Source organism: Glycine soja, chromosome 15 (assembly GCF_004193775.1).
Source record: "Glycine soja cultivar W05 chromosome 15, ASM419377v2, whole genome shotgun sequence".
In the NCBI taxonomy this organism is placed as follows: domain Eukaryota; kingdom Viridiplantae; phylum Streptophyta; class Magnoliopsida; order Fabales; family Fabaceae; genus Glycine; species Glycine soja.
In genome coordinates, this window is record NC_041016.1 from 5,257,512 (window position 1) to 5,271,516 (window position 14,005).

A 14,005-nucleotide genomic window follows, 5' to 3' on the forward strand; every position below is an offset into this window, starting at 1 on the left:
GAAATCACTGCTTGATGAGTTGAAATGTGAAGTACAGATGCCACTGTCATTACTGATAGATAATAAATCAGCAATTAGTCTTGCTAAAAACCCAGTCTCACATGGGCGTAGCAAGCACATCGAAACAAGGTTTCATTTCATCAGAGAACAAGTGAATAATGGAGTTCTGAAATTGATTTACTGTCCCACTGAAGATCAGTTAGCAGACCTGCTAACCAAGGCTGTTAAACCAGACAGATTCATAAAGCTAAGGGAAGAGATTGGAGTCATTTGTTTTGAAGATTTGAATTAAGGGGAAGTGTTGTATTTTGGGTAATTCAAATAAAGTCACATGGTGCTAGTAGCACCTGATAGCATCACAGATAGATATTAATTGATATAGTGCATTTCAGTTTATATACTATTTTTCTGTTTTGAGTTTGTTATAGGTGTAACAGAATTACACCTGGAGTCATAGAATATATACTTCAGAAAATGAGCTGTAACTGTAATCAATTCATTCATCAATAAAGATTCAGTTCCTCTCAATTCTTCTCAACCTTCTTCTCTCTGTTGGTGAGTGATGGATTCCAATTGAATCCAACAGAATTTACATTCAATTAGAGAAAAAAGAAAAAGAACGAAGAGTGTCAAAATATTTTCAGGTTGAAAATGATATCATGTCTTTTATGGAGGTAAGAGGAAGAAAATGAGGGTATTTTAGACATAAATTTTCATTAAAAGTCATATGACCAACATATGTCTATTATGTTAAATCAAACTGTGTTAAGGAGGAAGGAAGTCTGAGTGTAATATGAACTAAACAAGTAAGAAATTTTTTATAAGATGCAAAATAATAAAGTGTTAGTCGCAATTTGAAGAAAATAAAAACACATGGGATTCAAGTGTGAGGAAAAAGATGATGATATTTTAGATATAAATTTTCATTAAAAGTCATGTGATCAATATGTGTCTATTTTTTGTTAAATTATTAAACCGTGTTTAGTAGGAAGAGAGTTTGAATGTAATGTGAGCTAAATAATTGAAAGATTTTTTGTAAGATATAAAAAAAAACCGTTGAGTACAATTAAAAAAAACACATGTGATGAGAGTGTAATTTACTTAAAAAAAATAATGAAAAATTAACATTAGAAATTACTCCTGTATTAACATTGAATCTAAAGGTTGTAAAATATTAATAATACTAACTTATAAGAAGCATCACCGATTTAGCCACCGTAAGATTAATGAAGTTCCTCTAAACTCGTCAAGCGGTCAACGATACAGACTATCTTTTTAAAACTATTTTTGTGGTTGTACCTTCATAGTGTTAAGATTCTGTTAATTTTATCCTGCAATGTGTAAAAGTGATGCACTATATTTTTTCAGCATAAATTAATAACAAATCTGAATATTCCATATCCAAACGACAAATGGAAAACTATTTTTCTCCCCATAAGTGAATCACATGAATCTGAATCTATTCCAACCAGATATGCGAATCGTTTTTAATATAACAGTTTCTTTTTCTTTTCTCACGAGTTCAATAATTATTATTCGAAAAGTTGACGGTACGCATACCATTTTAGTAGACACATAACGCATTCTAATAAATTTTAATTTGGGCTAATTAACATGGCAAGTAAATTATATAATTGAGTTAAAATAGTTTGTGAACCAACACGTAAGAAAAGGGGGGAAAATGAGTAGGATTAATTAAGCAAAAGAAAACATTTTTACAAGATTTATTATCATTTGATTTTAAATGGGTCAACGATTCTTATAGATTTGAATATTTTTATTAAAGGCAAAACTTAATATTATTTAAAACAAGTGACCCCAGATTTTCAACACAAGGTGTGGCAAAATCTGGGCACACTTCTTAAAAATTATACAGTCATGTATCTTTCTCATTTTTATATTTTAACTTAGTTATCAATAAAATATTTTTTCTTAAAGATTGTTTAAATTTATGCTTTCTATATTTAACATATAGTTATATTAATCCAATATAATCCAAGGAATATTTGCTATTTATTGAAATCCTTTTCAGCCAGTTGTAGTCATACAACTGTAATGGTCTTCGGTCCCTGAGTTGCTAAGAATTGTTCCACAAAAAGTAAGCACACTTAATAACCCACCAATGTGATAAATGATGATATGAATACCAATCAAGAATGACACTAAGACTATCTTCAATGAAAATTCGCAGTCTCCCTTAAAGCAAAGCAGCATTTTTGCTGCCTTTTCACATTGCTTTAGCTTCAACTGCTTCTTTTTAAAGAATAATGTTATGATTTTTTGGGGTTATTGCATTACACTGGTTTTTCTTCATTAAGAAAATGTGTTAATCCAACCATTGTACTAGGTGTTTTTTTGGGTTACTTTATTACAAGGTCTGCGAGATATTGTCATCCAACTTCTTGCAATTTACTTTCCTCAACCAGTGTTTGGAGCTTCAATTTCCTTAAACCCATTTGTATTCTCTGAATAAATAAAATGGATTAAGAAAAACAAACGTCTTTGGTGTACCAACATCAAAATGTTCTTTAGCCATCATATAATAAACAATATAATTACTGATCAGAATAATCAAGAATTAAATTACACACACAACAGTAATGCAATTAGCCTCATGTTACTTATACATACCATTTCTCTAATCGTTTTTGAGACATAAAAACCTGCTTCAAATCTTTATGGTTCACACCACACGATATTTGAACCTGCAATGAAGAAAAATAGAAAACACATTTGAAAACAAAAAACTTGTAAACAATCAAAATTCAAGCTTGAAATTCACTCAAATAAAACGTATAAAAATTCCTAATTACTAGAATATCACGAGGTAGGGCTTCAAAGAGAGATTGCTCAGAGTCGAGAGAGATTCTAGGACTGCACATCCTCTTCTTCCTCTTTCTTTACATTGTTAGAGCGTAACTGTAACCCGCCATATTTCCTAGAGCAAATTTAATCCACCAACAAAAAACACGGTTTTTCTGCTGCTGCAATCTGTGCAACCCAACAACAAGAAATGTGGGAGTCGGTACAGTTTTCACAGTAATTTAAGAAAGAAATTTCAGTTTTTGCGGTGATGTGACAAAGAAATAATTTTTTGTTGAATTTCACTCTTTTATATAGTGTACGGTTCTCTATTTCCAATCCCCAATATTAGTGGCTATTGGATTTATCCAATCGGATTTTATCTTTAAGATTCTGCTAGATTTTATACATAATCTTAGTAAATCTTATAAACATGGATAAGATTGGATTTATCTAATGGGATTTTATATACCAAAAGAATAATCCCTGTAATATAATTGAACATTCTTAGCTAAAATCTGACATTTTAGATTAGATTAAATTTAAAAGAGATTAAAATCTGAAATATGATAGATTAGATTTAAAACAGATTCAAATATGATTTTTTTTACATAATTTTTAGCTGTAAGATTCACCTACATTTTATACATAATCTTATAGACAAAATACAGATAAATAAAATTCAATATTTTAATGTGAATTTTTTTATCGAACCTAAATAAATTAACAAAAAGGCATAAAACAAAAATTTACTCATGTATATTCGTAGAATCACTGCTATTTTTATAAAAGAGAGAGAGAAGAAGAAGAATTTATTTAAAATAAATATATTTGGGAAAAAAGGAAAATTTTGAAACAATTATTAATTTTATATCTTTTAAAAGTATAAAATAAATATTAAATAATGGTATGAACACATGTTATAAAAAAGAAAAAAGTAAATTTAATATAAAAATAACCTGTTTAAAAAACTAAACAAGAGATTTGATGAAGAAAAAAAGACCTCGATATAAAAGGAAAATTTAAAACCAATTTATAATTTTAAATCTTTTAAAAGTATTAAATATTAAATATATGTAATATGTTAAATATTTATGAGTTTAATAACTATGCATTTCTAGTGAAAAGGAGGAAATGGGAAAAGAAGAAGGATCCACAGCACAACTAGCCTTTAGAAATTAGAATGATAGGACTAAACCAAAACTATATAGAGAAGCACGTTTCTACCAACCACTGTACTATGTGTATGCTTTCTACTTAAAATATACATCAACAAATACATTTAACAAACCAGGTGAACAGGTAGCATGTTTTAGACAATAGAGAAACAACTAAGAACAAAAAGACCTCAGTAAAATAACTTTATCCGCAATACATGTGTCTAGTAATTTACAACAGCAATTCAAACACAGGGATTCACAAAGTAATTTATCATATTGCAGCCCTCATTGCTCCTCTTGCAGCCTCCCGCTTCATCTCAGCAGCCTTACCACTGCCACGGAAGTACATATATACTTGCTGTATGCAACCAAACAAAAAGTGAACATTAACTTTGGTTATGTTCAGTCAAAGTGCTAAGTATTTCCACTTTCCAAAAATATTCAGATGTATATTCGAACCTGAATAACCCAGATACTGATCAATGTTTCAATGCAGAACAATCCAAATCCAACAAAGTAGAAAATCTACAGGAAAAATGCAAAGTAAATTATCAATCGTTTAGAAGCAGAGAATTTTCATTGAACAAGGTTTTGCTTAAAATGGTCACATGGATCGTGTGACAAATGACAATTAAACAACATGTGAGATTAATAAATAGTTCAAGACAAGCATACTTACTCCAATCACTGCATGGTCACCCACCACATCTATGGCTGACAGAATGCCTCTGTACCAAAATGAGTACATAGCACCAAGAATTAGGCCCAAAAAAATGAAAATAACACCAGCTTCTAGATAGTATTTATTTATTATATCCTGGAATTTATTATTCTCACAAACATGGCTACCAGTTTGATTTACTTAGTCATTCTAGGATCACTTAGATTTCAGCTCTGGTAATTTAGATGTAGTATATACAAGTCCTAGATTCAAAGTCATAATTATATACAAGTCCTAAATTCAAAGTCATGTCAAATTCTATAAATCTTTTCATATATACTTTACTTTTATTTTAGAAAAAATCAACAACAAAATCCTTTCTCCTACAATGCTACATGGATCAAGCAAAGCCATTGTATACTATCAAAGACCAAGTTTTTCAGAAAGTCATTAAAAATTCCCAACCTTCATATTGCACAAGTAAAGCTGTATGTAAATAATAAGTAATAAGCAATATTGTCATGTTAATGAAGTGTATATATACGACGTTATCGTACGTCAAGGATTTTCCTTTGAAAACTATGGGAGGAGCAACTGCAGCTAAGATACAGAATCCTAGGTGAAGCTGCAAGCACAAAGTGAATCATGATTAGTAAATTTTGTTTGAATATGAAGCAAAGCTCATATGCATAAAAGCGGAACAGTCAATTTACCAGGTAAAACAAGAAAAACCATCCAAAATTCAAAGCACTGTCAGTCCTGCAAATATAACAATGGAACAAATTCAAAATCAAGAGTGTAACCAAATTACAATGATCAAAATATGCAAGCACATTTTGTTTGATTGCACAGGATCGAAGCAGGAGGAGGGGGATTACCCAATGGAGTGACCTATTAGACCATGGGCCAAACAGTATAATATGCGTTTATTAGTTACTAGTTTATTGTTCTCATGAGCACTTCATGCAATATAATTGTCAGGACTGGACATCTCATCAAGGTCTCTTGATGGTTGATATGAAAAAATGCAATAGTATCATATTGTCAATAATAAGAGAAGACAAAAAAATAGAGGACTAAAAGCAATTAATGAACTTCTACTTTTGAAAGTAATTGAAAAATAGATAGAACGAAAACAAAATAACTACTAAGAGGAAGACTAGATACCATCCCCAAGCAAAAAAGGAATAATGTGATAGCAGAAATATATTTAAATAATAAAGTTAAATCACCCCAGTTTCATTTTGGACCCTAATAGTGGAAACCTCCAAATATGTCATACAGAAAAGCAGATAGTTTGAGTGAGTATTCTGATCAAGCAACCATATTATTAAATCACAAAAGTAGTACATATCTGCAGAGGATCTTATTCTCCTTTTTTGAGGTACAATGACAGAGTTTACATTTAAACTATGAGCACCCTCAAACTACCCAAAACCCCAAATCATTAGCCCACTACTAGAGGTTTTATACTTCTGAGATATCTGAATCTCATGGACAACAAATTTCTTCGTTTAGCTTGATATCCCACTCACTGTTGGCCAAAAATATAAAAAAACTATGACCCAATGAATAACACCATCTTTTCAGCAGAATGGAGTAACAAAACTATGTAGTTGACCTCGAAAGAGTTCTTCAACAATCAAAAAAGCTTGTTCCTTTGGTATTGATAAAAATTCAAAAGAATTAGTTCCTTTACTTATTAAAAACTTAATACAGTTACTGTTGATTTAGTTATGGACATCACTAATTGTGTTGGAAATTTTATCACAATGTTAAAGCCTCAAGGGGTTGTTCCTTTAAAACACCATAATGCTCCAGTCTCTCAAGAACAACTTTTGATCTCACACAAGTGAAGCAATATAAATAGGAAAGTTTGCAATTGCATATTGGCAAAAATTAACCAGCCTAATGCCTGTAAGTCTGGGAAATAATTACCTAAAAGCACGATATAATGGGCGATACCACAAGACATATGCTCCAGGAATTCCTGCTATGAAGTAGATAATAGCAAGAAACCATATTTTCACTCCTACAAAACAAGGACAAGTTCCATATGCATTTAATTTGTTGAGTTTATTTGGATTTTGAGCCATTCAATAACCCAGAAAAATTATTGCTTCATATCTAAACTGACCTTCTCCCTTAATCCAAGCTGAAGTGACAGCTACAATATTCCATGTGAGGCACAATGCCAATCCTGCATAATATCATTTTTCATCATCAATAGCAGATAGTATTCCATTGCACAACTTGAAGAATGCATATTATAGATACTTTATATATTATAACCATAATAAAATTAAAACAGCATCTTCACCAAGCCAAGAAAAACTCAACATAGAGTGCAATCAGCATGTCATTGACTAACTTAAGAAAACAGGTTAGTGCCAACCAGCTAGGTCAATAGTTTAAAACATTCAGACAAAACCAGTTTAACAATCACTGCCTATTCTCATACATTTCCCTACCTAAAGTCTTCAATTTTCTCACAAGCCTTTCATTTATATATTTTATGAAAGCAGGACAAAAATAAAAAAGAAAAGTATAGGAGTTCAGAAAAAAAAGATTCAGTATTGAATAAAATACTATTCCTGGTACAATCAGTAACTCAGTAATATAAATCAAAGAACAACTCCAACTAACAATGCAGCTGGCCAACTAACTCAAACAGTGGTAACTGTAACAGAAAAATGGCCAACTCCATGAGAAATAGTATTCTCTCACAAAAAGATTGCCCTGGCTAATTATTACTACAGGATCTAAAGTTTTAGTCATTGACGCCAATTAAAATCGATGTTGCAATATGCAAGGATCAAACTTTATAACATGACAGATGACACCTTTAACAACTTAAAAAAAAAACAAAAAAAACTACATCAATCCAGCATTGAGTTTAAAGCACTCATAAAGTAAATCAAGTCTACAAAATTTCATACAATTTAAAAATTAATTGATACTTTATTGCACCCTTTTACATTTTAAAATAAACTATATCAATCCTACCATTAGCTTTAGAAATTAAACAAACACAGCAAAGAACAAAAACAATCATCTATTGAGAACATGCAAAGAGGAGCCTTCATACAGAATCAACTCAAGAAAGAAATGAAAGAATGAAATAATCAATGTGCATGGGACGCCCTCAAGAATGGCTTAAAAACAACTCAATGATGCAAAACATATTGCAATGGAGCAAAAGATGGGATAACTTACCTAACAATGAAGTAAATGCAACATACTGCAATCTTTGAAGATGAATTGGTATTTCATTAGCAATATCATGATGGATAATTGGGAAAAATGGCGGCCAATTCTTCTCCTCAAGAACAATTCCAGCTGTAAAATAATGTAATTACACACTTGAAGAATAAAAGTAGACCAAAAAATATTTATTGTTCAAGCAAAAAGCATGAGTTCAAACTTTTTGATAAGCACCCAAGCACTTGGGGAAACCTCCCTTAAAACTCATTTTTTAACCTCTATACTGTCCATTCTTCTCTATTCTTGCACCCTATTCAGATTCTTGGAATTACAAAAACCTAACAATTTTCAAGTACAAATATAAATGAAATGTAAATTACCTCGTGCAGCAGCTTCTTCTTTCCGTCTGACTTCCTGCATTTTGATAAATTAATATATACAGAAAGACAGCTGAACTTCCAGGCATGTGAAGTTAATAAGGAATCAGTAGAGAAGGCTTCTCATATACAAAGCTAACCAAAAATAAATATAAGCAAACACATTCTAAACATACAACAGAAAACACCATAATTTGTAGAAGATAGCATTTAAGAAGATGCATAATTCAGTGGTCAGCACATCATTTAATCACAACAATTTCAGACACCCTCATAATGTCCAAACTTTAAAAAAATAATATAGCAACCACAGAATCAATTATTCGTTAAGAGAAGGTTAGAATTACAATTCATAATGCTAATAATACAAATAAAAATAAAAATAATTTGGAACAATTAACCAGATGGATGGTTAAGTTAATTAACTCAATATATAGTTTGCACATTTACTGCTGGTCTAATTAATTGTTTCTGAACAAAACATAATTTTGTTCCAGTAATTTATAAATAGTAACTCGGTCATAAATAGATATATATTCCGCTGTGAATACTAGTTTTTCAGGATAAAATAATTATGTATGCAAGGGTATCAAGATTATATCATGGAGAAAAGAGGGTACAACAACAACAACAACAACGCCTTATCCCACTAGGTGGGGTCGGCTACATGGATCAACTTCCGCCATAATGTTCTATCAAGTACCATACTTCTATCCAAATCATTAAGTTCGAGATCCTTCTTGATAACCTCTCTTATAGTCTTTTTGGGTCTTCCTCTGCCTCGAATTATTTGCCTTCTCTCCATCTGGTCTACTCTCCTCACTACAGAGTCTACCGGTCTTCTCTCTACATGTCCAAACCACCTAAGTCTATTTTCCACCATCTTCTCTACAATAGGCGCTACTCCAACCCTCTCTCTAATAGCTCCGTTTCTAATTTTATCCTGTCGAGTCTTACCACACATCCACCGCAACATCCTCATCTCCGCTACACCTACTTTAGTCTCATGTTGGCTCTTGACCGCCCAATATTCTGTTCCGTACAAAATCGCCGGTCTTACCGCAGTCCGATAAAACTTTCCCTTTAGCTTGATCGGTACCTTTGCATCACATAACACCCCCGATGCTTTTCTCCATTTCATCCATCCTGCTTGAATGCGATGATTCACATCCCCTTCAATTTCTCCATCATCCTGTATTACAGACCCAAGATATTTAAACCGTGTGACTTGAGGGATAATATGGTCTCCTATTTTCACCTCTGAGTTAGATACCCTCCTACTTTTGTTGAACTTACATTCCATATACTCCGATTTGCTTCTGCTTAGGCGAAAGCCATGTGTTTCTAGAGCTCGTCTCCAAGTTTCCAACCTCTCATTCAACTCCTCCCTCGACTCTCCAAGGAGGACTATGTCATCTGCAAAAAGCATGCATCTCGGCGCTATCTCTTGGATTTGTTCCGTGAGGACATCCAGAATTAAGGTAAAAAGGTAGGGGCTAAGGGTTGACCCTTGATGCAAACCAATTGTGATGGGAAAATCGTCTGACTCTCCACCCTGTGTCCTAACACTAGTCGATACCCTATCATACATATCTTGGATAGCTCGAATATATGCAACCCTAACCCCTTTCTTCTCTAGAGCTTTCCACAAAATCTCTCTAGGCTCTCTATCATACGCTTTCTCCAAGTCAATAAAAATCAAGTGCAAGTCTTGTTGGTCCATGCGATATTGCTCCATCACCCGCCGTAATAAATAAATCGCTTCCATGGTCGACCTTCCCGGCATGAAACCAAATTGATTCTCAGTAACTTGAGTCTCCTTTCTTAATCTCCGTTCGATCACTCTTTCCCATAATTTCATGGTATGACTCATGAGCTTGATTCCCCTATAATTTGCACAATTTTGTATATCCCCCTTGTTCTTATAGATTGGCACTAACGTGCTTCTCCTCCATTCCTCCGGCATGCGTTTTGACCTCATAATTTCATTAAAGAGTTTGGTGAGCCACTCAACACCTCTATCTCCAAGAGTTTTCCACACTTCAATAGGTATGTTGTCTGGCCCCACCGCCTTACCGTTACTCATTCTTTTCAACGCTTCCTTTACATCCTGTTTCTGAATCCGACGATAATACCTATAGTTCCGGTCCTCTTCTCTTGTGTCTAGACTGCTAGAGTCATATCCATATCCATCATTAAATAAGTTATGGAGAAAAGAGGGTAAAAAGCAGAAAAGTAAAAAGAAATCAAAAGACAACAACAAAAAAAAGGATTGTTCCAGGTCCCAACCTCTGTATCAACTATGGAAACCTCAACAACAAAATGTACAAAAAGAGGTCATAAAATCGCTAACATACCTGTTCCCTTTTTCTCAATTCAGCCTCCTTGGCTTGGAGTTCCTTTTCCTTTTTTTTCAAATCCTAATGTTAAAACAAATCATAATTAGAAAACCCACAATCAATTTTCACAACACATGTAATGCATTTATATATGAAAAAGAAAGAGGTTTGGCATTTCAACAGCCTCAATTTTTATAATACATACCGTTGATGGATCAAGAGGTATATCAACTGTCGCACCAAAGCCATAGTTATAATCAGCGGGTTCAGGATTAAGAGGAGATAGCCTTGAATTTGTGGCAGGGGCAACACTTCCAGGATTCTGAAAACTTTAGAACATCAGGATCCATAAGGTGTAGGCAAGAAATTGTGAATGATTTATTTTCACCCTGGGAAAGATATGGGTAAATGGTTTCCTTTGGAACACTGAGGATTATTTTCGTTCTTACCACCTGTTTCAGCTCTATGAAAGTTCAAACCATGACAATACAGAGAGGGGCGGGGGACAAAATAAAATACGTTGGGTGATATTTATCATCAAGATTTTTTTTTTTTGTGGGGCTAATTATTCTGAGAAGTGTGCCGGAGTCATTTGACATTGATTATACTTTATAAAAAGGAAGTTGATCAGGGACCCGGACATTATAGTTCAGCAAGCACAAAGATTAAAGCAGAAAATAGTTTATGACTCCTCCTACTCTGCGAACAACATCACCACTACAAGTTAGCTCACTTAAGTTGAACAAACAAGATTGTTCACTAAAGCACTTCTGGGCTATGGTCATGACCTTTAGAATCATTAAAAATAAAAGTAATGCTCACAAAATAATATGATTTACTTGGGCTTAATTAACAAACTCACTGTAGTGTAAAATGCACCCCCGCTATAACTTGATTGGCTTGATGTTTTTCCCCTTACAGCTGGTTCCTGTAAGTGTGTATACCAAATTTGAAGGATCAGGCAAGAGCATGTATTGCAAATAAATCGACACACACAATTTTACCCAGACAAAAAAATTCAAACTTTAGAGCAACTAAATATAAAACTATTCCAACTGGGGATACGATATAAATTCAAACTTCATCCATTAATTTGTCATTAGCTAGGCTCATGAAAGACTAGAAGTGGATTCTATCAGCTACCGCCACATAATTTGATCTTATCCCTTACCTTATGAATTACTTACATTTCATCTCCAATGTATCTGTATAGAGAGTACAGACAAGCACAAAAAAAAGTTTTGAAAGAGGTGCCGTTTGATCTCAATTTCAAATTAGAGCCCAAAAAATGAGCAGAAAACATAAGATCCTACAAGGAAAACAAAATCATAGACAACCCAAAATCCCGTTTCTTCGGTGACATCAAATTCAAATATAGTAAGAAACAAGTCAACCGACAAACAACCACTGAGAATTCCCAACCCAAAATCCAAAACAGTAACATATCCATTATTTCCAGCTCAAACTCCACTGAACAAGACCAAGTTCAGAAAAAAGTTCATACCCAGTTAACAAAAACTCAACTTTGAGAAAGCAACACTCATGGGGAAGAGAGAAAGGGACTTACGGAGAAGGGGTTGACTTCTTCTTCGTCGAAGGGATTACTATCGTAGCGATGAGCCATTAGAGGAAGTTAACGGTGCTAACAAGAAACCCGGCTCGGAATTATAACCAGAGAATGCAAAGATCTGTTACTCTACAGAGAACAAAGCAGAAAAGGGATAAAAAAAAGAGGAAGGGGGGGTGTGTTTGGAATCTTAAAATTGGAAATATTGAAACTTGTTATGCAAGGGAAGGGAATTTGGGTGCAAAAACAACAAGACGGCAATAATGCCAGCAAATTAGACAGGAGAATGGTCTTTGGTCAGCTTCAGAGAAACAGAGACTCTGTTTTCAACGTTGCTATCATACAAATTATTTGGGGGAAAATTACTATATTTCAAAGAATTGAATGACATTGCTGAGCCTTAAACAAATGAATAAGTTGCTGATTATCGAACTTTTTATTTATTTATTTAGTATAGCTTGTACTTCTTGTGCTTACATATTCGGCTTGAGACTTTTTGTTTTTTGTTTTGAGTAATTTATGTACGAGCGCGTGATGTTAATTGTTAATAGATGTCATTATTTAAAAGCTCATCACATATAATAATAGAAATTAATTTTTATGTACTATCAATATAAAAAATATTTTTAAAGAAAAAAATATAAATATTATGATTGAATGATAGTGTAGTGTACAATTATTTATTGAAAAATTATACTGGTAATATATTTTAATTAAATTCATAAGAAAATCAATCTTAAATTTTATATTGGAATCATTTAATATTATATTTTTTTATTACAATGTTTATAAATATTATGTTCATACAAGAATTATTTTATACGTAGGTCCACTCCACCACTCCAAGTTGACAATGTCTCTATCATAGAACACTGTTTAGACTTTAGTCCATTTTATTGCTTAACATGAGTTTAGGAGTATTTAAATTATGAGAAATAATTATTTTTGAACATATTTTTAACAAAATATTAAAAATAATCGATTTTTTAAATAATTTAATTCAAATACGTATATATTGAGTTAATTGACTATTAAGTAGACCATCATCAAATTTCTACGTCCAAAGTTAATCTATTCAAAATATCAATGTCCGTTAAAGTGTTAAACCCAGTCATGGTCACGCTCTAAAGACTTACGTAAATAAATATTTTCCAGATTACTTCAAGTTGATTGATGAATTTAAAAGGTCTATCTTATATTCTTACCTTGGTTAAAAATAATAGTTAATAAAGTTTCTTTTGTATAAATGCGTAGTGTAATGGTTTTTAGCAACAAGCTAAATTTTTAAATCTTGATTCCGTATAATCTTTAGAGTTTTAAAACCGGTTTCTATGTCTTCTCAGTTCTCAGTGGAGATGCTAAGTGTTTGTTGTTGCAAACTTGCAATTGCAACTCTTAGGGATGCTGAAACACCTTTTTTTTTTTTCTTCAATTAAATATTCTTTCGTTACGATATTTTCGTAAGAAAATGAATTCAAAATGTCTGCAGCATATTCGAAATAAATAATTCAAGAGTATTAGGTACCTATACAAAATCCTCAGAGTCTGCTTTATATAATATTACAGTCCAACTACTACTTTTTCGTTCTTATCATTATGTAATTTTATTCATGCTTGTGTATTTTTTCAGGGTCTTCTGTATCTTTTGCTGAGATTTTTATAACTTAAAAAGATTGAGTACTTAATTGAGAAAACAAAAATTGCTGATAAAAAATTGAGAAAACATAAATTCTGAAAAATAATATTTTTAAGTTTCATTAAAAAGATGATAAAAAAAATTATTACTTTAAAACACACTGAACTAATTACTAAATGCCCACCGAATTCCACTTTGTTTAATGAATAAAAAATCAGCTTCTACCTCAGCGTAATCTTAAAAATATAAATACCTCATC

The 14,005-nt window shown here is 32.4% G+C and overlaps 1 protein-coding gene and 1 long non-coding RNA gene across 2 annotated transcripts; both read right to left on the minus strand.

The window, feature by feature from the left end:
• Positions 1-2,103: 2,103 nt before the first annotated feature.
• On the minus strand, positions 2,104-3,078 carry LOC114386548. Its single transcript, XR_003661108.1, has 3 exons — positions 2,814-3,078; positions 2,632-2,705; positions 2,104-2,465 (listed from the first exon to the last, which is right to left on the minus strand). It is a non-coding gene; the product is annotated as an uncharacterized LOC114386548 (long non-coding RNA).
• Positions 3,079-3,972: 894 nt separating this feature from the next.
• Positions 3,973-12,494, minus strand: LOC114388530 (secretory carrier-associated membrane protein-like). Its single transcript, XM_028349063.1, has 13 exons — positions 12,111-12,494; positions 11,406-11,471; positions 10,749-10,865; positions 10,562-10,624; positions 8,208-8,241; positions 7,840-7,962; positions 6,761-6,823; positions 6,562-6,655; positions 5,337-5,382; positions 5,181-5,248; positions 4,642-4,690; positions 4,422-4,487; positions 3,973-4,320 (listed from the first exon to the last, which is right to left on the minus strand). The coding sequence occupies exons 1-13, from the start codon at positions 12,165-12,167 to the stop codon at positions 4,234-4,236; spliced, it is 933 nt and encodes a 310-aa protein (XP_028204864.1). The 5' UTR covers positions 12,168-12,494; the 3' UTR covers positions 3,973-4,233.
• Positions 12,495-14,005: the final 1,511 nt, after the last annotated feature.

What these genes read in the sequence shown, in the direction of transcription:
- LOC114388530 (XM_028349063.1), bottom strand. Translation starts at nt 12,167, where the DNA reads ATGGCTCATCGCTACGATAGTAATCCCTTCGACGAAGAAGAAGTCAAC. An exon ending in CCATTATATCGTGCTTTTAG is followed by an intron (nt 5,383 to 6,561) that starts GTAATTATTTCC and finishes TTATATTTGCAG; the next exon opens with GACTGACAGTGCTTTGAATT. An exon ending in GGTTTTTCTTGTTTTACCTG is followed by an intron (nt 5,249 to 5,336) that starts GTAAATTGACTG and finishes TTGTGCTTGCAG; the next exon opens with CTTCACCTAGGATTCTGTAT.